At 31.0% G+C, this 22,641-nt stretch overlaps 14 protein-coding genes and 1 non-coding gene across 15 annotated transcripts; 6 read left to right on the top strand and 9 right to left on the bottom strand.

Annotated features, from left to right (window-relative positions):
• Positions 1-50: 50 nt before the first annotated feature.
• Positions 51-4,258, bottom strand: mybS (myb domain-containing protein; the record flags this gene model as incomplete). The annotated part of the gene is made up of 4 exons (XM_004354685.1): positions 51-1,130; positions 1,204-1,524; positions 1,593-3,976; positions 4,042-4,258. 4 exons carry the CDS (start codon positions 4,256-4,258, stop codon positions 51-53), a joined length of 4,002 nt encoding a protein of 1,333 aa, XP_004354737.1.
• Positions 4,259-4,774: 516 nt separating this feature from the next.
• On the top strand, positions 4,775-8,452 carry DFA_09383 (uncharacterized protein; the record flags this gene model as incomplete). Its single annotated transcript, XM_004354684.1, has 2 exons — positions 4,775-6,115; positions 6,197-8,452. 2 exons carry the CDS (start codon positions 4,775-4,777, stop codon positions 8,450-8,452), a joined length of 3,597 nt encoding a protein of 1,198 aa, XP_004354736.1.
• Positions 8,453-8,658: 206 nt separating this feature from the next.
• DFA_09382 (uncharacterized protein) lies at positions 8,659-8,939 on the bottom strand (the record flags this gene model as incomplete). The annotated part of the gene is made up of 2 exons (XM_004354683.1): positions 8,659-8,855; positions 8,930-8,939. 2 exons carry the CDS (start codon positions 8,937-8,939, stop codon positions 8,659-8,661), a joined length of 207 nt encoding a protein of 68 aa, XP_004354735.1.
• Positions 8,940-9,313: 374 nt separating this feature from the next.
• Positions 9,314-9,665, top strand: DFA_09381 (uncharacterized protein; the record flags this gene model as incomplete). Its single annotated transcript, XM_004354682.1, has 2 exons — positions 9,314-9,323; positions 9,445-9,665. 2 exons carry the CDS (start codon positions 9,314-9,316, stop codon positions 9,663-9,665), a joined length of 231 nt encoding a protein of 76 aa, XP_004354734.1.
• A 269-nt stretch (positions 9,666-9,934) lies between these two features.
• DFA_09380 (uncharacterized protein) lies at positions 9,935-10,141 on the top strand (the record flags this gene model as incomplete). The annotated part of the gene is made up of 1 exon (XM_004354681.1): positions 9,935-10,141. The coding sequence occupies one exon, from the start codon at positions 9,935-9,937 to the stop codon at positions 10,139-10,141; it is 207 nt and encodes a 68-aa protein (XP_004354733.1).
• A 124-nt stretch (positions 10,142-10,265) lies between these two features.
• On the bottom strand, positions 10,266-10,583 carry DFA_09379 (uncharacterized protein; the record flags this gene model as incomplete). Its single annotated transcript, XM_004354680.1, has 2 exons — positions 10,266-10,468; positions 10,574-10,583. The coding sequence occupies 2 exons, from the start codon at positions 10,581-10,583 to the stop codon at positions 10,266-10,268; spliced, it is 213 nt and encodes a 70-aa protein (XP_004354732.1).
• A 383-nt stretch (positions 10,584-10,966) lies between these two features.
• DFA_09378 (uncharacterized protein) lies at positions 10,967-11,292 on the top strand (the record flags this gene model as incomplete). Its single annotated transcript, XM_004354679.1, has 2 exons — positions 10,967-10,976; positions 11,072-11,292. 2 exons carry the CDS (start codon positions 10,967-10,969, stop codon positions 11,290-11,292), a joined length of 231 nt encoding a protein of 76 aa, XP_004354731.1.
• Positions 11,293-11,818: 526 nt separating this feature from the next.
• DFA_09377 (uncharacterized protein) lies at positions 11,819-12,158 on the bottom strand (the record flags this gene model as incomplete). Its single annotated transcript, XM_004354678.1, has 2 exons — positions 11,819-12,027; positions 12,149-12,158. 2 exons carry the CDS (start codon positions 12,156-12,158, stop codon positions 11,819-11,821), a joined length of 219 nt encoding a protein of 72 aa, XP_004354730.1.
• Positions 12,159-12,523: 365 nt separating this feature from the next.
• On the top strand, positions 12,524-12,846 carry DFA_09376 (uncharacterized protein; the record flags this gene model as incomplete). The annotated part of the gene is made up of 2 exons (XM_004354677.1): positions 12,524-12,533; positions 12,626-12,846. The coding sequence occupies 2 exons, from the start codon at positions 12,524-12,526 to the stop codon at positions 12,844-12,846; spliced, it is 231 nt and encodes a 76-aa protein (XP_004354729.1).
• A 113-nt stretch (positions 12,847-12,959) lies between these two features.
• Positions 12,960-13,994, bottom strand: DFA_09375 (uncharacterized protein; the record flags this gene model as incomplete). Its single annotated transcript, XM_004354676.1, has 2 exons — positions 12,960-13,243; positions 13,322-13,994. 2 exons carry the CDS (start codon positions 13,992-13,994, stop codon positions 12,960-12,962), a joined length of 957 nt encoding a protein of 318 aa, XP_004354728.1.
• A 112-nt stretch (positions 13,995-14,106) lies between these two features.
• Positions 14,107-15,795, bottom strand: DFA_09374 (putative glycoside hydrolase; the record flags this gene model as incomplete). The annotated part of the gene is made up of 1 exon (XM_004354675.1): positions 14,107-15,795. The coding sequence occupies one exon, from the start codon at positions 15,793-15,795 to the stop codon at positions 14,107-14,109; it is 1,689 nt and encodes a 562-aa protein (XP_004354727.1).
• A 1,659-nt stretch (positions 15,796-17,454) lies between these two features.
• DFA_09373 lies at positions 17,455-17,535 on the top strand. The gene has a single exon. It is a non-coding gene; the product is annotated as a tRNA-Ser (tRNA).
• A 346-nt stretch (positions 17,536-17,881) lies between these two features.
• On the bottom strand, positions 17,882-19,760 carry DFA_09372 (uncharacterized protein; the record flags this gene model as incomplete). Its single annotated transcript, XM_004354674.1, has 4 exons — positions 17,882-18,248; positions 18,456-18,633; positions 18,808-18,850; positions 19,692-19,760. 4 exons carry the CDS (start codon positions 19,758-19,760, stop codon positions 17,882-17,884), a joined length of 657 nt encoding a protein of 218 aa, XP_004354726.1.
• A 453-nt stretch (positions 19,761-20,213) lies between these two features.
• Positions 20,214-20,591, bottom strand: DFA_09371 (uncharacterized protein; the record flags this gene model as incomplete). Its single annotated transcript, XM_004354673.1, has 1 exon — positions 20,214-20,591. One exon carries the CDS (start codon positions 20,589-20,591, stop codon positions 20,214-20,216), a length of 378 nt encoding a protein of 125 aa, XP_004354725.1.
• Positions 20,592-21,342: 751 nt separating this feature from the next.
• On the bottom strand, positions 21,343-22,380 carry DFA_09370 (uncharacterized protein; the record flags this gene model as incomplete). Its single annotated transcript, XM_004354672.1, has 4 exons — positions 21,343-21,553; positions 21,640-21,819; positions 21,889-22,025; positions 22,348-22,380. The coding sequence occupies 4 exons, from the start codon at positions 22,378-22,380 to the stop codon at positions 21,343-21,345; spliced, it is 561 nt and encodes a 186-aa protein (XP_004354724.1).
• Positions 22,381-22,641: the final 261 nt, after the last annotated feature.

Below are 22,641 nucleotides of genomic sequence, written 5' to 3'. Positions count from 1 at the left end.
AAGTAATGGAAAAAAAAAAAAGAAATAAATTAATTTAATACAGAGTCAATTTATTCCAAATCAATTGGATTTAATTGATTAATTCGATTTTGTGTCAAAACATCATTTGGCACTGGCGACTTGCTTGCCAACAATGGAGGTATATTGTTGTGAGCAAAAACAGTAGTCGTTGTTGTTGTTGTCGTCGTACCATTACTATTACCATTAGTATTACCATTAAAATGAACGGGATTGAGATTGGTTGGTTGTAAAGGAGGAATAGTGGTTGGAGGTGGTAAATTAGGAATAACTTGATTGTTTGTAGTCGTTGTTGTAGTCGTAGTTGAGGTGTTTTGTGAAGCTGGTTGAATTAAATGTACTGCTGGTGGTTGTTGTTGTTGAGATGGTGTTGGTGGAGGAGGAGGTAATTGAGGTTGATGTTTAATACCAAAATAACTCATTGTTTCGGGATCAGATAGAGATTTTAGACCGACTGAACGATAATCTTTAAATGTTGTGGTTGGAAGCTTAAATGCCTCTGTCAGACCTTGATCAGAGTCGTTGTATGCATTGAGGTTGAGGAGAGAGTCAGACGATGGTGATGGGAAGACTTTGCAGCACCCAATCACCTGTAGATGTAGTCGATAATAGTCGAATAAAAGTGGGTCGATATGTTCAATCATCATTAGATCGTCCGTGTTGTAGTATGTTGTGAGAGGTTGACTACACATCTTGTATCGCAGATACTCTTTGAGCATCTTGTTGGCGATAGAACCGAGTTGTGTCTTTGCGGTCCAATGGTCCTTTAGCATGACGATTTTAACTGTTGGTGTACGCAATATTTCTCGTTGTGCTTGTGGTCTGTACTGTGCATTCATCATGTACTCGAAAAAAGTTTCCTTTTCCCATTCCACCAATATATGGGGCTCCTTGTCTTGTAGCAATACTGGTTCCATTTTTGAATTGTCAGATAGTGGATTATACTTGATAGACTTTGCTTCTTTCAACACTGAAAAGTGAACTAACCCTCTTGCTTCTGACCACTCTTCACTCAACATTTTTGCAAACATTGCCAAATGTCTACATGTATCCAATAATGATAAAGTAGTAATTAAATTAAACTTTTCATTTGATATCATTGTATCCATTCTCTAAAAAGAAAAATAAAAAGAAAACAAAATTTTAAATAAACTATAATCTTATCAATATTTCATTTTTACTTACTTTTTTTAAATCTTCCAATGGAATACCAGTTGGAGGAGGATTCTTTTCACGATAAACATTTTCATCACCTTCAATGAGATAATATAAACCACGACGATTAAGAATTTCCAGAGAAACCATTTTTGATTTTTGATTAAGGTATCGATTATCTTTGACACTTTGATCAAAATCACGCCATGTCTTTCTTTCAATCAAGTATGGATACATTAGACATTCAGAAAGATCATGTGAATACAAGTTGTCATTTGAGGCTTGAATAAATGCATAATCACCTGTTGGTAAAGCTCTTAATAAACAATCTACTCCAAATTCTTTTAATGTCTAAAAAATAAAAAAATAAATAAACAAATTATTCTTTTTTTTCTTTTTTCTTTTTCTTTTTTACTTACAGCTTCAATTTGTTTTGATTTTCCTTCTCTTTGATCAATTACAACAACAACTTTGGATTGATCCAATTTCAATTGAATATTATTAATTGCTTCAAATTTTTGTTTATCATTGTGAAAATCGAGACAATGTTTGCCATAATCAAAGCCTTCTGACGTTAGCCACCAACTGTGTTCATTTCCTTCAATGATATTTTTATCTTTGAGATTACGCATAAAGTAATGAGTGTTGTGCTTTTTGGATTGTTCACCATTGACAACATCGATAGGAGTAAATGACTGTGCTTTAACACTCATTTGTTTCTCTGCCATTGAATCACCATTCAAATACAATGCTATGATATTGGCAAACATTGATGATTGAAATTGTGGAATATATTTTCTACTTGCTTTTTGTGCACTCTGTGTACTCAATAGAGTTGATGATGATTGAGATGATAAATATTGTAATTTTGAATTCATTGGTGTTGAAGGTGGAACAGGAGCAGGAGCAGGAAGAGGAGGAGGATCCATTTGACTATTATTTTGATTTTGACTATTATTCTGACTATTATTATTATTATTATTATTATTATTTGGATCAAAAATATTTTGACTAGAAGTTGGACTATTATTGGTGGAATTACTTAAAAAGGTAGAGAATAATTTTCCAGGTGGACTAACTGAATTTGATAATAGTTTATAGTCTGGATCTGATGGTTGTGGTGTATAATTAAATGATCGATCCGATGTAGATGATGCTGTAGATGGAGTACCAATGGTACTAGATATCATTGATTTCATTGGTGTTACCATCGTTGATGAAGATGATAAAGAACAAGTAGAACCATTATTCATTTTAATATTTGATGAATTATTATTATTATTATTGGATACAGTTGATTTTGGTGTAATTTTGAGTGATATTGTTTTTTGTGGTGTATTTACAATTGGTGATGTTGTTGTTGTTGTTCCAGAATAAGATGAAGCTAGTGATCCTGGTGGTGATGAATGATTATCACTACTTAGGCTTGATGGAGTTGGTTGAGAAAATGAGGATGAGGTTGAAGTAGTTGAAGTTGATAAATGTTGTTTGGGTGATAATACCATTGGATTATTATTAATATTAAAATTATTAGAGATAATTTGATTATTTTGATTATTATTTTGGCTATTATTATTATTGTTATTGTTATTGCTATTATTATTTTGACCATTATTATTATTGTTGTTATTATTGTTCTGACTATTATTATTCTGACCACCATTATTGTTGTTATTATTATTATTATTATTATTATTATTATTATTTTGATTATTATTTACAATATCAGTATCTTTATAAAAATACTCACTCTTTGTCTCTATGAATGGAATCATTGCCATACGTGGTATGATGGGTATTCCGCAATTAGGCCACATTTTCACAAATCTATTGTTTTCATCCTCTAAAAACTTCATTCTTTTATAAAATTGATAATCATTACTATGTACAACTTTTCCATTATTTAACATTATTTCAATTGTACATCTTTTTCCCAATATATTCTCTGTGTGATCTCGATCATGATTATTCTGACTATTATTATGATTATTATTACTATTATAATTGTTGTTATTATTATTATTGTTATTATTATTGTTGTTATTGTTGTTGTTATTAGTATTTTGATTATAATGATGAATAGTATAATTATTATTTTGATTATTTTGATTATTTTGATTATATTGATTCGTCATTGGTTGATTATCTTGACTAGCAATTAAAACTATTTCTTGTTCATGATCATCGAAATCAAAATCTGTATCTACTGCTTCATAGGAAATGATAGCATTTGTATCTGTATCTGGTTGAGTCAACATTTCATCGATATCAACTACATCAACATCAACGTCGGCATCAACATCAGCTGCAGTTGTCATTGTTGTAGTTGTTGTAGTTGTCATGGTTGTAGTGGTTGAAGTGGTTGAAGAAGTTGAACTACTACTACTACTACTACTACTACTACTAGATGGTGGCATTGATTTTACACCTCTTTTTTGATCAATAGCCTGTCTAATATAGATCATTTCCTTTTCAGGTAGAGCATCTGCACACCTAAGTACAAAATGACCGATTGGATCGATATGATTCTGATCAAATAGTTCATACTCTTCCAAATCATTCTTAAAGTGAAATAGGTTGATAGGACTACTTGTGTACTGTTTGACCTTTGCAAGATCGGTTCCACAATAGGGTATTGGTCGAGCAAATAGATCTTTGATCATCTTTTTCACGTGAATCAACGAATTACCCGATGAACTTGCAATATGAGCAGGGAATTTCAATTCTTCATTCTTTAACCGATTCATCAATGCATATAGAAATACCATCATTAATGGGTTTGATGTTGCTTCAATAATATCACCTAAAAAAAAAGAGAAAGTGATTAGGATATATGTTTGTTTGTTGATTGTAAACGGTCATATTTACCTTCGACGATACCCATTTGTTCAAATGTGGTAGTTGGTGCACCAAGAGAAGGTAGATGTTTGTGGTGTAGATAGAATAGGTATTTTGAAGCATTTGCACCTTTAGTGTCATGTAGTCGACCTATATGATCTGTAGGGTTGACTTCAATCTCTATCAACGTTTTACCATCAGTGTTTGGTCTTTCATATTGTGTCTTTGATCTTAGAAATATCTTCATCTCTCTCTTTCTATATATATGACTATTATTTATGTGATTACTATATATTCTGTCTCTCCTTCTCTCTCTATATATCTAGAGCTGACATAATCTCATCTAAAGAAGACAATGATAATGATAATGATAGTGATAAGGGTGGTGGGGGTGGTTTAATAAAGTTTTAGTAGTCATCTGCGTTGGTACACCAAAAATATAAAAAAAAAAAAAAAAAAAAAATATATATCTTAAACAAACTAGTTTCTCTAATTAGATTCAAACAAAATTAAAATTTATATATATAACTATATATTTTTATACGCATATATACTGGTATAAAAAAGGAGGGGAAATCAATGCCACGGACAATGAACTTGACCTTCCCAAAAAGTCAAAATGGGAAAAAAAGGAGGGGTTCGACTCTTTCATTCATTATTATTTTTTAATTTATACATTTTATTAATAAACCAATCAATCACAAGACACAAACAAAGAGGAAGAAGAAGAATAAGAAGGAAGAATCGATTCTTTAGATAAAAAATGGAAGTTCATCATGATATTAGTCATGATGAAGATAGTGGTAGAGGAGGGGTCGATATTGACCTAATCGACGATACTCACAATAATAATAATAATCCTCATCTCGATCATGATATCAGTATCATAAATCATACTAATAATAATAATAATAATAACAGCAGCAATAATACTACTACTACTACTACTACTAGTATTAGTAATAAACAACATCAAGAATTAAGTTTATCTGAATTATATACTGCAAATAATAGTAGTAATAGTAATAATAGTAATAGTAATCAAAGTAATAGTAATAGTAATAATATCAATAGTATTAATATAAGTAATATAAATAACGCGTCTTCATCATCATCGAACATTTCAACTACATCGATTAATAAATCATTGAATCGTAGAAGTTTGCAATTTGAAGGATCACAATTACAACATCATCTCTATACTAGTGCGAGTCTGTTATCGACGCCACAAGTGAGTGGTACGTTGACACCTCCTACAAAGCTTGCTCGGTCTATACAGCAATTGGCACATTTCCACAGCTCGAAGAAATCTGGTACTTGGAGTGGTAGCAGTCTTTCGGGAACACCTCTTGGCGCATCATTGTTGAATGGCAATATTGGTAGTAGTGGTAATAGTAGAAACACGTTTAGTGGATACTCTTCTCTTGCCTCTGACAGTAGACATCAACCATTGATACAATCACTTTCACAACCTCATTTATTACAGTCAAGTAGTAATAGTAGTAGTCAACAACAACAATTGATAAGTAATGAATTAAATGAAAATAACAAAAAGATACATCAATCTATATTTAAACAACAAAATCAACAAACAGATAATAATAATAATCAAGAGGATCATTCAACAAATAACAATTCATCATTTGGACCAACATCACCACATTTCACAGTACGCAGAAATCATTATTTGACAAGTATGACTCAATTCCCATCTACTCCCATTTCAATACCATCTCAACAACAATCTCAACAACATGGATCATATAAATATGATCAAGAATATAATGATGAATATTCATTTGACGATCAATTGAAAACACCACCAAACGAAGAAAATGAATTACACGCATTCTACAAGAGAATTGAAAGTGATCCTCAAGGATACATTACAATCAATGAAATGAAGGAAATCCTAGCGGCCTATAACGAAGAACATCAAGAATACATCATTGGTAACCTTCCCTTTAGAGATGGTATTTGTTCCAATGCAGAGTTTTTGGAAATGCAAAAAGGTTATACTTCAACCATGACTGATGATTCCTCTTATGACCTTGAAGATCATCCAATTCGTATTTTACAAGGAAATAATAGATTATTTCAATCTGTATGTAAATCAAAAAAAAAGAAAAAGAAAAAAATGTTTGTCTCTAATTTTATTTTTTGTTTCTTTATCTTTGTTTTTTAGATGATACCACCAAGTGGAGATTTTGAAGGAGTAGGAACTTATGGTACAGAGATTAGTACACAAGAGTTTTTACAATTAGAGGTGAATAGATTAGAGAGAGAATTGATTGCATCAAAGGACAATGAAAAACTAGCAATCACATCTAAAAATGAGGCCGAAGAAAGATACCAAAAGGTTGTACAGGAATTGGATGGTAGTAACAAGGAATTGGCCAAGGTGAAAAGAGAAGCTCAAGTCATTCGAGAAAAGGAGAAAAAGAAATCAAATCTTACTACGGAACTTGAAAAGAGTAAACAACGAGAGTTGGACACTCAAAAGGAAGTGGATGATTTAAAAAAACATAAACAACGATCGACTGACCAAATCACCAAACAAAAGGAAGAACTTGCCAAAAATGAACAAAAACAAGAGAATCTATCTGACGAGATTGAAACCAAAGACCAAGAGATTAAAGGATTAAGAAAACGTATTGCCACGTTGGAGAAAAATGCCAAAGAGTTTGAAACTCTATTACAAGATTTAAAGAATCAAGAAGAAGATCAACATCAAAAAGAACTTCAACAACAACGGTTATTGGTTGAAAAAGAACAACAAAATATTATAGTTCAAAATACCTATTTAAATTCTTCAATTCTTGGTCAATCACAATTGGATGATCAAAAGAAATTAAATCATTTGGAAAATAATAATAGTGAAGATTTAATTGCAACTATTGATAATTTAAAAATGCAAATTCAAGTACTTACAACTACTGATCATCAAACACAACTTGACAATTTAAATCAACAAATTGAAAATTTAAATCAACAATTATCAAAACAACAAGAAAAAATAGAAGAAAAGATACAAGAAATTACAAAAATTACAAAAGAAAAGGAAATGGAATTGAACAATTTACAAAATCAATTGGACACTATTAAAAATGAACAAAAATTAAAAGAATTGGAGATTAATAATTTACAATCAAATTTGGAAAAGATTAAATTGGAAAATGATCAATCAAGTCAACAATCAAATATTCAAAATATAAAATTGAGAGAGGAATTGGAAAAAGCAATCAATGAAAAGAAAAGTTTGGATGAACAATTGGAAAAGAAAAATCAAAATGAACAAACTATTCAGTTGCAATTGGAAAAGATTAAATTGGAAAATGATCAATCAAGTGATCAATCAAATATTGAAAATATAAAATTAAAAGAGGAATTGGAAAAAGCAATTAATGAAAAGAAAAGTTTGGATGAACAATTGGAAAAGAAAAATCAAAATGAACAAACTATTCAGTTGGAAAATACAAAATTGAAAAATGAATTGGCTAAAGCAGTTAATGAAATTGATCAATTGTCAAGTCTACAAATTGGATCGATTGAAAATTTGAAAAATGGTTATGATCAACAATTAAAAACAAAGACTAGAGAATATGAACGGTTATCGGCTGAACAAAAGACAAAATATGATCAATTGGAAAAAGAAAAGAATGAATTGGCAACCAAACACACGACCTTGACTGAACGAGCCATGGGAGTTGTCAAGAAATTAAAAGAAGCTGATCAAGTAAACCAAGAAATGAAAGCGACTATTGAAAGTGCTACCAAAGAACACCAACTCGCATTAAATCAACACGCCGATGAAATTCAAAATTACAATAATCAAATAGAAACGCTCACCAAACGATACACGGAACAAAAACAATTGGCAAACTTGCAATACAATGAAATTGTAAAACAAATGGTATCAACTATTCAAGGATTAATTAATTATTTAAAAACAAAACAAGATCAAAATCATTTTGAACAACAAGACGAACAACATCAACAACAAAAACGCGTTTTGGAAGAAGAAAGATTACAAACATTAGAGATTAATGGATTATTAAGAGGTGTAGAATCAAAACCACAACTTGAACCACATTTGGAATCATTTAATGAAACAATATCGGTACTACAATTAGAGATTGATGAATGGATCACTAAACAAATGACGGAATTTAAACACTTGACCAATGATCTAAATAATCGTAAACAATTAAATCAAAAACAACAACAAACAATTAAACAACAACAAAATGAGTTGGCTATTAAATCAACCTCCTCCTCTTCACATCAGGTCAAACTAGTCCCATTGAATGGATCAAGTAAATCATACCTATTTATTAAAAATTTCTTCTCACTTGTTGGTTTGGTTTTGGTAATGTTTGTTTTATTATCAATTCTATTAACCAAAGTAAATCCAATAAGATTTATTCAAAGACCAAATTAAACAAAAAACAAACAAAAAAAAAAAAGGTATCAATAAAATAATAAGGTATTGAAACACACCAATAAAGAAAATAAAAGAAATTAAAAGAAAATAATAAATTATCTAAATTTAAATTGATGGTGTCTATTTTATAATAGCACTTGAAACAAAACATTTATTTTTATGGTATACATGTTTTTGTTTGATAGATGATAATATCAATCTATTTAACACCAGTTGTTGCCATTACCAATATTAAGATCAATATCAATATCGATATCAATATTATTACGACGACGACCACCACAACAACCTCTACGAGTAATAGTTGATTCACCAGATGATACACTGGAATGATTTGATCCTTGGTAAGAAGAATTTTGGATGGAATGACCAGAGACTGCTGAGAGTTGAGAAAGATTCTCTAAAAGAAAAATGTTTTGGAAAAGAATTCTTGTTAATTGGTATTTTTATGATTATGATTCTTGTTTAACTTACTGAATAACATTTTATTGATTTGATAGTATTAACTGTAAATAGGAAAGAAAGAGATAATTAATTTAATTTGATTTGATTTGATGAATTACTGCTATTCAATGCTCATTATTTATAGTTAATAAATGTAATGAATACTTTAAAAAAACTATGAAAAAATCCAACCATTTTAGGTTTTTCCTATTATAGAATTGGGGGTGCATAGTCATCATGGAATATAGGATTTTTGATTGATTTTAACAATCTTTTTAGACAATTCTAAACTATAAATAGTAAACTTGTTCATTCCTTTTAAAATCATTCAAAACAAATACAAATATTCAAACAAACAATTAATTAACAATTAAATTATTATTCAAATTCTATTTTTATCAAATCAAATCTAAAATGATCTTTAGTATGTCACACACATAATAGTAGACATTAAAAAAAATGATAATAATAATAATAATATTACTTAGTACTTACCATCCCATCTATTGTTCCATTTCCTTTTTTTTTTTTTTCTTATTCTTTAGAAAACCTATCAAAACTATCACCAATTTCAAATCATGGAACCAATCAAAATGTGACCAACCAAAGCTATTCAGATGTATCAAGTGATTCTGTTAATTCAGTTGCTTGTAGACGTCGTCGTGGATGTTGTGGTGGTGGTAACAACATCGATATCGATATTGATATTGATATTTGTATTGACAATGGTTTTAGTGGTCGTGGCGCTCGTAGTGGATGGTGGTAATGTCTAAATACCTCCCATTTCTGTGTTGATGAATAATATAGATATTATACTATCATTATTCTTCCTTTTAAATAAAACATCAACACTAAACTTTTGTTTAAAAACATTTTTAATTAATTTTCTTTTTTTTTTTTTTGCCTTTGATCTTCTGTGTGATCGAAATAAAATTTAATAATATTCTCTACAATCGAAATAATGTTTAGAGATAAACAAACGAATCAACTCGTTGCAATAAGTGAAACAGTCAATAATGATTTGACATATGAAAGATGGTATTGAATGAAAGAAATACATCCTCTTGGTTACGCAGGATCATGGCGTTGGCTTGGTTTGCTCAATATGTACATCCTTCGATGAGATACACTGATATAAAGGTATGTCACCAAATTAATAGACCAAGAGTTCTTTCTTTCCAAACACTCAATTCTAATCAACAATGTAGTATCTTTATTACAAGAGGTGGTTGTTATCTTTAGAGTGGTGTATAAATCAATCAATATATATATTTAGATGGCAGACAAAAAGACAAGAGTAAATTTATTTTGGCTATTAATAGTCATATACGGTTGACTTGATTGATAGATGATGATAATAATGTATTTAACACCAGTTGTTGCCATTACCAATATTAATATCAATATCAATATCGATATCAATATTATTACCACGGCCGCGACGACCACCACAACATCCTCTACGAGCAATAGTTGATTCACCAGATGATACACCGGAATGATTTGATCCTTGGTAAGATGACTTTTGGATGGATTGACCAGAGACTGCTGAGAGTTGAGAAAGATTCTCTAAAAGAAAAGAAAAATGAAATGGAAATTGGAAACTGAAATGTTAGAATATTATACACAACTATATATATACATTCTATGAATATATTACTATTACAAACTTACTGAATAACATTTTGGTAATAATTGGTTTTGAGAACTGTAAATAGTAGAGAAAGAGATAATTTAATTAATTAATATTTGTTAATATTTGATGAATTAAATAGTATTTAGTGATAAATATTTATAGTTTAGCAACCATCAATTGTTTCTCTAAAAATCAAATCAAAATCCAAAACTTTATTTAAATATTCCTATTTTAGAATTGGGGGGGTTATTAGTAATCATTTTAGAATAATATTTTGATTGATTTTAACAACCTTTTTAGAACATTTCAAACTATAAATATTCAACCTTTTTTACACTATTTCAATTCATCAAATCAAAGTATACAAATAATAATATTATCAACAATTATCTTTTAAATTCTATTTACTCAAAATCATCAAAATCTCCAAAATGATCTTTAGTAATGACATAATAAATAATTTATTTAATTTTATTTACAGTTATTAACTTAACCAACTATCTATCTCTTCTCATTCCATTTTTCGTATTCTTTAGAAAACCTATCAAAACTATCACCAATTTCAAATCATGGAACCAATCAAAATGTGACCAACCAAAGTATTTCAGATGTATCAAGTGATTCTGTTAATTCAGTTGCTTGTAGACGTCGCCGTGGATGTTGTGGTGGTGGTAACAACATCGATATCGATATCGATATTGATATTTGTATTGACAATGGATTTGGTGGTCGTGGCGCTCGTAGTGGATGGTGGTAATCCTACCATATGATATCTGATGAATAATATAGATTTTAAACTATGATTATTCTCCTATTTCCCTTTTAAATAAAACATCTACTAAACTTTTATTTAAAATTAATATTGTATTTTTTTTTTTTTTTTTTGACTATTCTCAAGAATCGCCAAACAGATTGCAAGAAAATTTTTAAAATTTTATCAACAATCGAAATCATGTTAAAGAGATAAACAAACGAATCAACTCTTTGGTTCATCTTGTTCGATGTGTGAATCGGTCAATAATAATGATTTGGTATAGCTGGAAAGAAGAGTGAAGAAGCAATATCAGATTCATAGAAACCAAATACGACTGTTTGACGAAAGATGATAATGAATGGAAAGAAAGATATCCTCTTGGTTAGTTTCTTCATTTACAAGAGGTGGTTGTAATCTTTAGAGTTTATAAATCAATATTTAGATGACAGACAAAAAGTCAAGAGTAATTTATTTTGGACTATTAATAGTCGTAAATGGTTGACTTGATTGTTAGATGATAATAATGTATTTAACACCAATCATTGCCACGACCACCTCCAATATTAATATCAATATCAATATCGATATCAATATTATTACCACGGCCGCGACGACCACCACAACATCCTTTACGAGCAATAGTTGATTCACCAGATGACGCACCTGAATGATTTGATCCTTGGTAAGATGACTTTTGGATGGATTGACCAGAGACTGCTGAGAGTTGAGAAAGATTCTCTAAAAGAACAGAAAAATGAAATGAAATGGAAATTGGAAATTGAAATGTTAGAATATGTATTGTATGTACACATAACTATAGATATGAATGTAATACTATTTGATTTTTTTTAAAACTTACTGAATAACATTTTGGTAATAATTGGTTTTGTGAACTGTAAATAGTAAAAGAAAGAGATAATTAATTAATATTTGTTAATATTTGATGAATTAAATAGTATTTAGCGATAATATTTATAGTTTAGCAACCAGCAATTATTTCTCTAAAAATCATATCAAAATCCAAAACTGTATTAAATATTCCTATTTTAGAATTGGGGGGTATTAGTTTAGAATAATATTTTAGGATTTTTGATTGATTTTAACAACCTTTTTAGAACATTGAAGCTATAAATACTCAACTTTTTTCTCTTTAATTCATCAAATCAAAGTATACAAATAATATAAACAATTATCTTTTAAATTCTTTTTACACCAAATCATCAAAATCTCCAAAATGATCTTTAGTATGAACATAAATAAATAATTTATTTAAATATATTATTTACACAGTTATTAACAAACTATCTCTTCTCATTCTATATTTCTTATTCTTTAGAAAACCTATCAAAACTATCACCAATTTCTAATCATGGAACCAATCAAAATGTGACCAACCAAAGTTATTCAGATGTATCAAGTGATTCTGTTAATTCAGTTGCTTGTAGACGTCGTCGTGGATGTTGTGGTGGTGGTAACAACATCGATATCGATATTGATATTGATTTTTGTATCGACAATGGATTTGGTGGTCGTGGCGCTCGTAATGGATGGTGGTAAATAATAAATACCTACCATATCTGTGTTGATGAATAGATATTAAACTATCATTATTCTCCTATTTCCCTTTTAAATAAAACATCTACACTAAACTTTTATTTAAAAACATTTCTTTAATTATTTTGAAAAGCGATTGCATTCTTTTGAGTATTTAGAATTGAAACTTTTATAGACCAATTTTTAGCTTTTGAAATGGCAACCAATACTTTATAAATACTAGATTCAGCATATTCTGGTGTATTTTGATCACTTTCCAATAATAATCGATCATCTGGAATGGCCTCTATCAATTTTAACACTTTTGATGATGATAAATTGATAAATGATATACCAAAATATAATCTTGTTCCTTTATCTTTTAATTTTAATAATGATCTTACCATTGCTGGTTTTCCACCTAGAAACAAACAAATAAAAATATTAGATCTATTCTTTTTTATTTTTCTTTTTTCTTTTTTTTTCTTATTTTACTTACTAAAAGTATGAAGAGCAATTTTTTTTGGAAATTGATCCAATGGTAGAGAAATGAAATAATCTAATAGTTTACCTTGCAGTTGTACACAATGTAAACTTAAAAGACGATTATGATCGACAGCAATTTTAAATTGTCTCTTTAGTACTTCCCATTGACCGTCTAGATCATTTTTACCGGTAGCTTTTACCTTTGTCACCTTGTCTATACCCAATTCACCAACCATTGCATTTGGATATTTAATTAATCTCTTTTCAAGTTCTATATACCATTTATCATCTATTCGATATTGACCATCGTTATCTTTTTGATCGATTAATTCCTTTGGTGGATGATATTGATAAGCAAACCAAGGATGTATACCATAACAACGAAGTGCACGATCACCCATCTTGTCTGCATATCTATCTACTCTATCCCAATCCTCTACCGTTGTTCCCATTAACCAACTACAATGCATTGGATAAGTTGATTGATTCTCTACCATTGATATCATCTCTTGATCCTCTTGAATATGACAATGACTATCAATTATTAAATGTTTTGATTCTTGATATTGAATATCTTTTAAATATAATTCATCATCTTCTTCTTCCTCTTCTTTGATAGTATTTGAAGTTAAAGTTGAAGTTGTTGAAGTTGTTTCTACTTCTTCTTCTTTATCACTTATACACATTTGTTTATAAATTTAAATTAAAAAAAAAGACAAGAAAGACATTTTTGGGAATTATATTGTTAAAAAGAGTTTCGATAGTTTTGTTATTAATTATTTATTAAATACAATTTGTTTAAATTAAAAGGAATGTTGGTACAAGTAATACAAGTAATGATACAAATAGGTTGACTGAAACAGTTGATGATGAACCCAACTGTGATGAATCTTCTTCGCCGTCGGTAGTGGTAGATGATGCAGTCGATGAAGTGGAAGTAGTCAAAGTCGATGAAGTAGTCGAAGTTGGTGTATTGGTAGTAGTCGATGAAGTAGTAGAAGTTGGTGTATTGGTAGTTGTTGATGAAGTAGTTGAGGTTGGTGTATTGGTAGTAGTCGATGAAGTAGTACCAGTTGGTGTATTGGTAGTAGTCGATGAAGTAGTAGAAGTTGGTGTACTAGTAGTAGTGGAGGCACTTGGTTGACTAACAAATCTAGCAAGGAGACCAGTAAAACCAGCATTATAATCCAAGGCAGGTTCATTATTTTCATAGTTTGTACGAGAATCTACCCAAGAACCTTCGAGTGATGGACCACCTACAAGACCACCAACAAGCAAGTTTACATTATTGACTGGAGTATTGATGTCTTTGCCCGTTGGTTTATGAGATGAACGATGATGTGGATTGACTGGACCATTGTTGTAACCAATCATAAATGAAACAGAGTTGGTACTGGATTTACCCAAAACACTGGTGAGTTGTTGTTCGGCAAATGCATTGGCGGCAGTACCACCAATCATGGACATGAGGAAAGCACCACCCATGGCATATCTGTTGTTACCCCATTTCCAACCGCTATTGGAGATGATGCCATTTGATTGCTTGGAGGCGGTTGTATAGGTTTGTGTGATTTGGTTGATAATGTTGGTATAGTCGAGACCGAGATTGGTGACCTTTTTGTACATGAGTACGGCGGCAGGGGCATACTTGCTGTCCCACGAGTAGACGGCTGACCAGAGATCAGTGAATGACTTGGACTTTAGGTATGCGTTAAAGTTGGCAGTGGCATCGGTAGCATAGGTCTGCTCGGCAGTGGCAATATACATCCAAGCGGATGCCCAAACCATCTCGTCATCATAACCACTGGATGGGTAGAGTTTGCGTTCTGGCAAAGAATCAGAGTACTTGCCCTTGTAGGTCTTTCCAAAGTTGTAGAGTGACTTGGCGTGGGCCAAACAGGTGGCAGAGTAGGTTGGATCAATCGACTTGTAGACAATGGATGTGGCGGCGAGTGCAGCGGCAGCCTCCATGGCCATATCGGTACCTGGAGCAGCGGTAGTAATCTTGTAACTCTTTCTGGCGGCTTGGTCAATCTCCCATGGATTGTTCCAGACGTTGTGTTCTCCGTCGTCAGAGACTTGAGTGTAAAATACATTGTCGGATGGATGGGCAGCAATCAACCAGTCGGTACCCTGCTTTAACACAGAGAGGTAGCTCGATTGTAATTGGCAAGTAGTCTTGATCTTGTCTTCATTGTCAATGTAGGTCCAGGCGAGTGTGGTCATGGTAAAGGCCATTGGAAAGGCCAACTTGATATAATCTCCAGCGTCAAAATAGCCTCCTGAAAGGTTGATGCCAACATCTTGTCCATCTTGTAGCACCGAGTTGTTACGCCATGGTATATCATTGTCTGGAAGAGATCCTGCTCTTTGTGCCTTGTAAAACTTTAAAGAGTTTGAAAGTAATTGACAATAATCGATCGTTGATTGTGATTGTGATAGGGTGACCAATAAGGTCATAAATATTAATACATTTTTAAAATACATTTTTTTAATAAGAAGAGTAAAAAGTATATAGGAAATAAATAATTGTACAAATGAATGATTGGTTGTTGTTTATAGTTTTATAGTTTTTACAAGACTATTGGTAATACATTAAATAAAATATTAAAAATTTAATAACAACTGATTGAACAGTGTATTTGTGAACAGTTGGCTTTTATAAACGATGGACTTGATCTTAACCTCCTGTGGCGTTGGGTCGACAAAAAAAATCAAATCTTTCAGTTCTCATAAAAAGGCCACCAAAACGGACAAGTAGCCATCCATAGTTCTGATTCTTTCTAGATATTCTTGTTTAGGTCGATATGTGTGGTGGTTGGGTTGGGTGCGATGTCAACAACAGTAACGGGTATGAACCAAACTCTTTCTTTATTTAGTCGCCACACTCTACTGTTTATTTGTTTATTATCGTTGCAACATCATGAAAGTAAAAGAAACATAGAAAAGAGAGAGAGAGGATTGCGGTTGATTGAATTGTGAACCCTTGGTATACACAAATATGAAAAATAATAATCACAATAACATATGTTGTTGATTTATCGTCTCGACTCTGTCGTTGTCACCACCACACACCTGTGCTGCTGTGAATGATGATACAGATTTAAAAAGAAACAAATCTTTTTTTTTAACCCCTTTAACACAATTGTTTTTTTTAAAACACCACCATTGTCACACTGTTCTAAAAATAAATCTCTCATATCTTCGTAGCAAGTATCACAAATAGATTGATAGATAGATAGATAACCTTTAATCTTTTTAAAATTATTTGAATAAAGTGAGAGTCATTTTGTTTGAAAAAGAATATGTTTTAACGACAATAATATTTAATTTATAATTAAATTAAAAAAAAACACGAAACTGTTAAAAATTTAATAAATTTTTTTAGAGTCAGTCAAAAAAACAACAAGCCGAAGGGGTTAAGAAATAAATTTATTATTTTGAATTAAATAAAGTATAAATCTTTGTATTGTGATATTTCTAAACTTTAATCATTATATGTTTTTTGTTATTAATGGATCACAAAGCATTATTGTATGTAGTGCAATATTTAATGACGATTGATAATTTGTTTTTTTAATATAATGTTGCTATTTATTCAATAAATTATTTAATTAATTGTTTACAATTTACAAAACTCTTTAAAAAAAAAATATCTATAATAATAGTCTTTTTGTTTTGTGTATTCTAATATGTTTTATTAAATTAATAGTAGATTTATTTAGTTATAATAGTTATCAAAACAAATAACTTTTTTTTTACATTACATTCTTTCAAAAAAAAAAAAGTAAAATCATGAATTCATCATGTTTTCTGAACCACAAATATTATAATTGATCAATGGAATTCGTCTGTGTAAAGGATTTAAAGATAGATGCAAGTTAAAATTAAAAAGATCGACATCTTTTTCAAGAAATCACTTTTAGTGGTATCCTTCTGTCGGGTTGAGAAATGAGTCTTAATTTTGTTAAAACAAGGAGTTCTTAAAAAAACCTTCAAGTAGTCTAACCGATTGACTAGAAATTAATACAATCAAAAAAAGGAGAAAGTTTTTAGGCCTGGGGAGCCGAACCAGAAATCAACCAGTAAAAAAGCGGACGAATTTTTTTGGGTATAGAAAGGCCTAGAGCCAAATAACTTTTAGTCGGCATCTTGGGTGAGTGGTTAAGCCGACAGACTTGAAATCTGTTTCCTTCGGGAGCGCAGGTTCGAACCCTGCAGATGTCGTATATTTTGTTGTTTTTTTCTTGGCGCCGAAACAATTCATTTTTTGCTTATTTTTGATGCAAATCATCATCCAAGATGGTTCCAACATCCATGAAATTGATTGAAATTGACTGTTGTGAGCTACACAATATTTTTAAAATATTGTATGTTTTTGTTTTAATTTTCCGTCGACTATCGTGAGATGATTTAATGAATAAGAAAGTTTGCAATTATTCATTTTATTTAATTCAGTTTCCAATAGCAAGACTGTCACTATTCCAGTTAAAAGAAACCATTTCCTCCTACATATATTACCTGTCAACACTACTCCAAATGATTTTAACTTTTTTTTTTTTTTTTTTTTTTTTTATCTTTGAATAATGATTAAATTTAATAATTCAACACTTGTATCTTTTGGAATATTATCCCAATTCTCTTTGAATGAATCTTTGATAAATAACCATGTTTGATAGAGCTGTTCTTTTTCTTGTGGTCGTACTTGTGGACAGGTATTGATAAATTGATTGATGATATTGTGTACCTTAGCAACATGTTGATAATCATTACCCAGGGTTCGGTTGGTATAGAGACGGACGATGGCATCGAGGTTATCAATGACAAAGACAGTCTCATCCTCGTCGGTATGGATGGGTAGATGATTAAACCAATTTTGAATAATGTCACTTGCATTGTTGTCGGCCACTTGAGGGACGTATCGAATGATTCTACCAATACTAGACAAGTGTTTTTTGGTATTAAACGTTAAAATGATTATTTAGTTTTATTTCACCAAGGTGGAGAATATTAAATTGATTTATTGATTGAATGAGTGATTGGTTTCTTTCATTAATTAATTTCTAACTTTAACGGTAACCGAGTAATAGGTACACTCACTGACAATGTCACAATTTCCAGTTGAGGTAATGGAATAGGTACCTGACATTACGGGGCGGAATGTTGCTTCTTCTAAATAATCGTTTGAGAGACGTGAAATTACTCTTAATCCATCGGATGATAGTGGAGCGTATTTAACCTCTCCTTGGATTTGATTGAGTCTGACTTGGATGTAATCACCTCTATCTACAGTAATAGTTTTGAGGTTGTCTACATTACTGAGAGCTAAAAAGGATGCATCGACTTGCGATGCGCAAAAGAAGAAACAATCACCAACAGAGATAGAAAAATAATTCGTTGTCCTATGTTCATTTTAAACTAAATTTAAATCCAAATAAAGAAAAGAACTTATTTAAGGTATCAATATTATAATAGTTATATAAAATAGTCATTTTTTACTTTTAATTACAGTACAGTCTAAAAAAAAATCAAAGGAATTGAACTAGAAATTAAATGATTAGTTTGAAACTATGTTGAATGATAATATTTTAATTATTCCTTTATAGAAGGGAGGAGAGTAAATTACTATATAGATTAGGAATAATAGTCAGAGGATGAGGTGGAAAAGATGGTTTTTAGATTGGAGAAAAAGAATTGAACAAACAGATACGTATATGTTTCGAATTACACATACTATTATTCAAGATATGTTGTGATATCTTACCGAAAAATATTAATATTATTTCTTTTAGTAAACTTTACTGCCGAGATGGGGAATTAATAATTATATTGTGGGATTACTACTTTTTGAAAATGAAATCAATTTAAAAGAAAAAAGTTGATCAACTCAACTCATTAGAGCTATCAAATACCTATGTCACAAAAAACCCACTGTTAAAATGAAGTATCAAACCCATATGTGAGTCTAGTACAAAATCAGAGTGCTGATACTTGGCCAAATGACCAAAAAAAACATATGTTGGGTAGCTCTGATATGTGGTGGGGGTGTTGAAAATAATAAAATGAATAATGTCGGGCTGCCAAGTTTCAGAGGTTTAAAACTCTGCACTACCACTCAGGTATTAAGGGTTAAATTGGTATTGGGAATCTGTAACAAAGTTTTTTTAATGATCAGCACACCAGTCAGTTCATTACTACCTGCGCATCACCATCATCATGTTGTCAACCTACAAAAAAAAAAAGAGTTGGTATCGAGCAGGGTGAGATTCATCATTTCAAATGTGACCATACTATGTTAAATAATCATATGCCCTGAGTTAAATACTCTGGTGATTACATTGAAATGATTAAATGGTTGGTTGGAATAAAGTCACTGGTTTAACCATCAATAGACTGAAATTTAAGAGAGTGGTTCGTTCTACAAATTTTTTTCTTAATTGAGCTCTGTCCATTGTTAATCAATCGTCAATAAATATATTGGGTATAGTAGTAGAATAGTTTACATTTTCTTCTTCAGTCACTGTAGTCCTAAAAAAATAAATAAAAAATGTAAATTAGAAAAATTTAATTTAATTTAAATTTTTATACAAATAAATAAATTGCAAAAAGATATCTTTTTTTTTTCTTCTTGCATATTGATTTGATATAATTGGAACAGGTATTTTGGCTTCAAACGTACCAACTGGTGATTCAAACATAGGTCAAACTTACTGTTCACATCATTGAGGTATCAACGAGCCCATCAATTCCTTTTTATTGTAGGTTGGAAATCAATTCTGATCAGCACCAGAGAGGTTAATAAATGTTCACTATTGCAACATTTCAAAGTCATCACTAATATATATATTGAACTTTGGTGCTTGGAGTGATACTTTATTTATTTAAATGATTGATTGGAACACCATTTATATTTCCTCAACATCAATGGTAAACGAGTAATAGATAGTATCACAATGTGTGGGAGGAGAACAAATGCCAGTACCATTTGAAGTTATGACATAGGAACCCGGATCTTGGACTTCGAATGTCGTTTCCACGAAATGATGGTTTGATTTATGTGTCACTACATCTAGTCCACTGCACTCGGGTTGAGAGAGTATAAACATTCCTTGGAGATGATAGAGTCGCACAGTGATGATATCTTGATAATTGGCTTTAATATGTTTGAGGTTATCAAAAGTACCTAATCTAATGAATTCAACAGAGTGTACTGTGGCAAAAAAACTGGAACCAATCACCAACCATAGCAATAGAACAATACCTGTCGACTCTAATTTGATCATGGTTCAACTAAAATAGCAGAGGAGATATGTTATATTATGACTATCTGTAATGAACAAATAAAAAGTACTTGGTATATGAGGATATAATAATGCTCCATCATGAGCATTTGCTATCATATGGCTAGATGGAATTGCATCACTCCCCCACCCTCTTTTTAATCACCATCCCCTCAACCTCTTTAAAGTAGTAGAGTAGTAACAACAAACTTTTTGATAAGGGTGTTTAGTAGTAGAAATCAACTCCCCCCAACACCCACCGCATTCATAGCCCGGGTGTTTATCAATCACCAATAGCAATAGAATAATATTCTGTAACTTCATAGTTGTTCTACTAAAATTATTGGGACCAATGTTAATCAATATTTCAAGAGATAGAGAGAGGTTTATAGAGGAGGAGATGTTTAAATATTTAATACAAACTCTATGAGAGAGTTTGTTCTCTCTTGCTATTGGTGGGATGACCAGGGAGAATAATTTGAATCAACTAAATAAAATGAAACATTCGATTCAATTGAATTTTCAATTATTATTTATAAAGAAGTAGGTTTGGACATAGTCCTCGGCTGAACGATTTAACAGTACGAATAATCGATATCATTGGATTCTGGCTGAGATAATTCAAAGTGGACCATTTCAAAAAGATGGTCACAAAAGCGCTGAGGAACAAATTTGTTGTGGAATGACACTTCTTTTTTTTTCATAAAACCATGTAAATCAAAATATTTTATTTTAACTTTAAATTAATTTAAGTTTAAATAGATGAGGAACTGTACAAGGCATTGAACTTATCCTTGGTGAGCTTGTCAGTACATTTGATGGAAATTTTGACCTTGGCGTTGATGATTTTGCTGTTCTTTGGATCATAAATTTCCAAAGTCTTGCTCTCGGATCCTCCAAGATGTGTGGGGATGATAAGTGTGGCCCTACCGATGAAATCATCCTTTAGGGCGTCCTTGTCCCAGCTAGAGAAAAATAAATAAATAAAAAATAATAATTAATTAATTTTAATTTAATTGTATTGATACCACATTAAATAATGGTAACTTACAGCTCAACAGTGAGAGCAGAGCTCTTGCCAGTGTTGACGGAAAATTCGTCAGTATAGTTCCAGACTGGGTTGAGAGTCTTGGAAATAGATGGGGTTTGGGTGACCCACTTTTTGGAAAAGAGACCATCAGATACAACCTTTCCAACTCTTACGTATGGATCAGATAGACCATTGCTGTCACTATAGAGGAGGAGGAGTTGGATTAGAATTATGTTTGAATTGCAATAGAGGGATTTGATTAAAACATACGTAGCCTTGTACAATTCAGCAGACATGATAGTGATTTGATAAGCCATCCAGTTGTCATAAACGATCTCCTTGGTTGGTCTCTTCTTTTTCTTGGCAGCAAGGTAACCGAATGGGCCTTTTTTACCTCCCATATTACCCTATAAGAAGTATTTAGAAAGTAGTAGTAGATATATATATATATATTAGTATTTAGGTAAAAAACATAAAAGGGGTGGGCGCCATAGTAAAAAAAAATGTTCCTTAAAATCAAACATTTTGACTATTATGTTTCCTGATGTTGGTTGTTGGTGTGTAGTTGTTGATGTTGTTGATATGCTTGCAATGTAGTTAGTTTACCTGTTGAACCTATAAATGTTGAAGAAATTTTGTTAGTTATGTGTGGTTGTTATTTATAGTCACGTGATCACTCGATTTGATTTTGTATCGTGGGTCAGATGTGAATAAATTATTATTTCATACTTGAGCTCTAAGAATATCTTCGTAAATTGACATGTTTCTGTATTTGTTTGAGGATTAAAATATATAGTTATAAATAAAACAAACTGGCTTGTATTTAAAACTGATCAACAAAAGACGGTTTTAAAAAATTTGTATTGATTCTTGCCCCTATCGCCACCAAGATTTTTTGGTGTTTGGGGTCACGTTCAACGAAAACCTGTCATAGATTTTTTCAAAAAGGTAACAACATAAAAAAGGTGGCCCCTCATTTGTTCAACATGACAACTAAATATTGCTATGATTTAGACTTCTTTC

This window comes from Cavenderia fasciculata (genome assembly GCF_000203815.1).
Source record: "Cavenderia fasciculata unplaced genomic scaffold Scf_EU5ZYIE01DZOHE-5, whole genome shotgun sequence".
Taxonomy (NCBI): Eukaryota; Evosea; class Eumycetozoa; order Acytosteliales; family Cavenderiaceae; genus Cavenderia; species Cavenderia fasciculata.
This window is presented reverse-complemented; position numbering and strand designations above follow the sequence as displayed.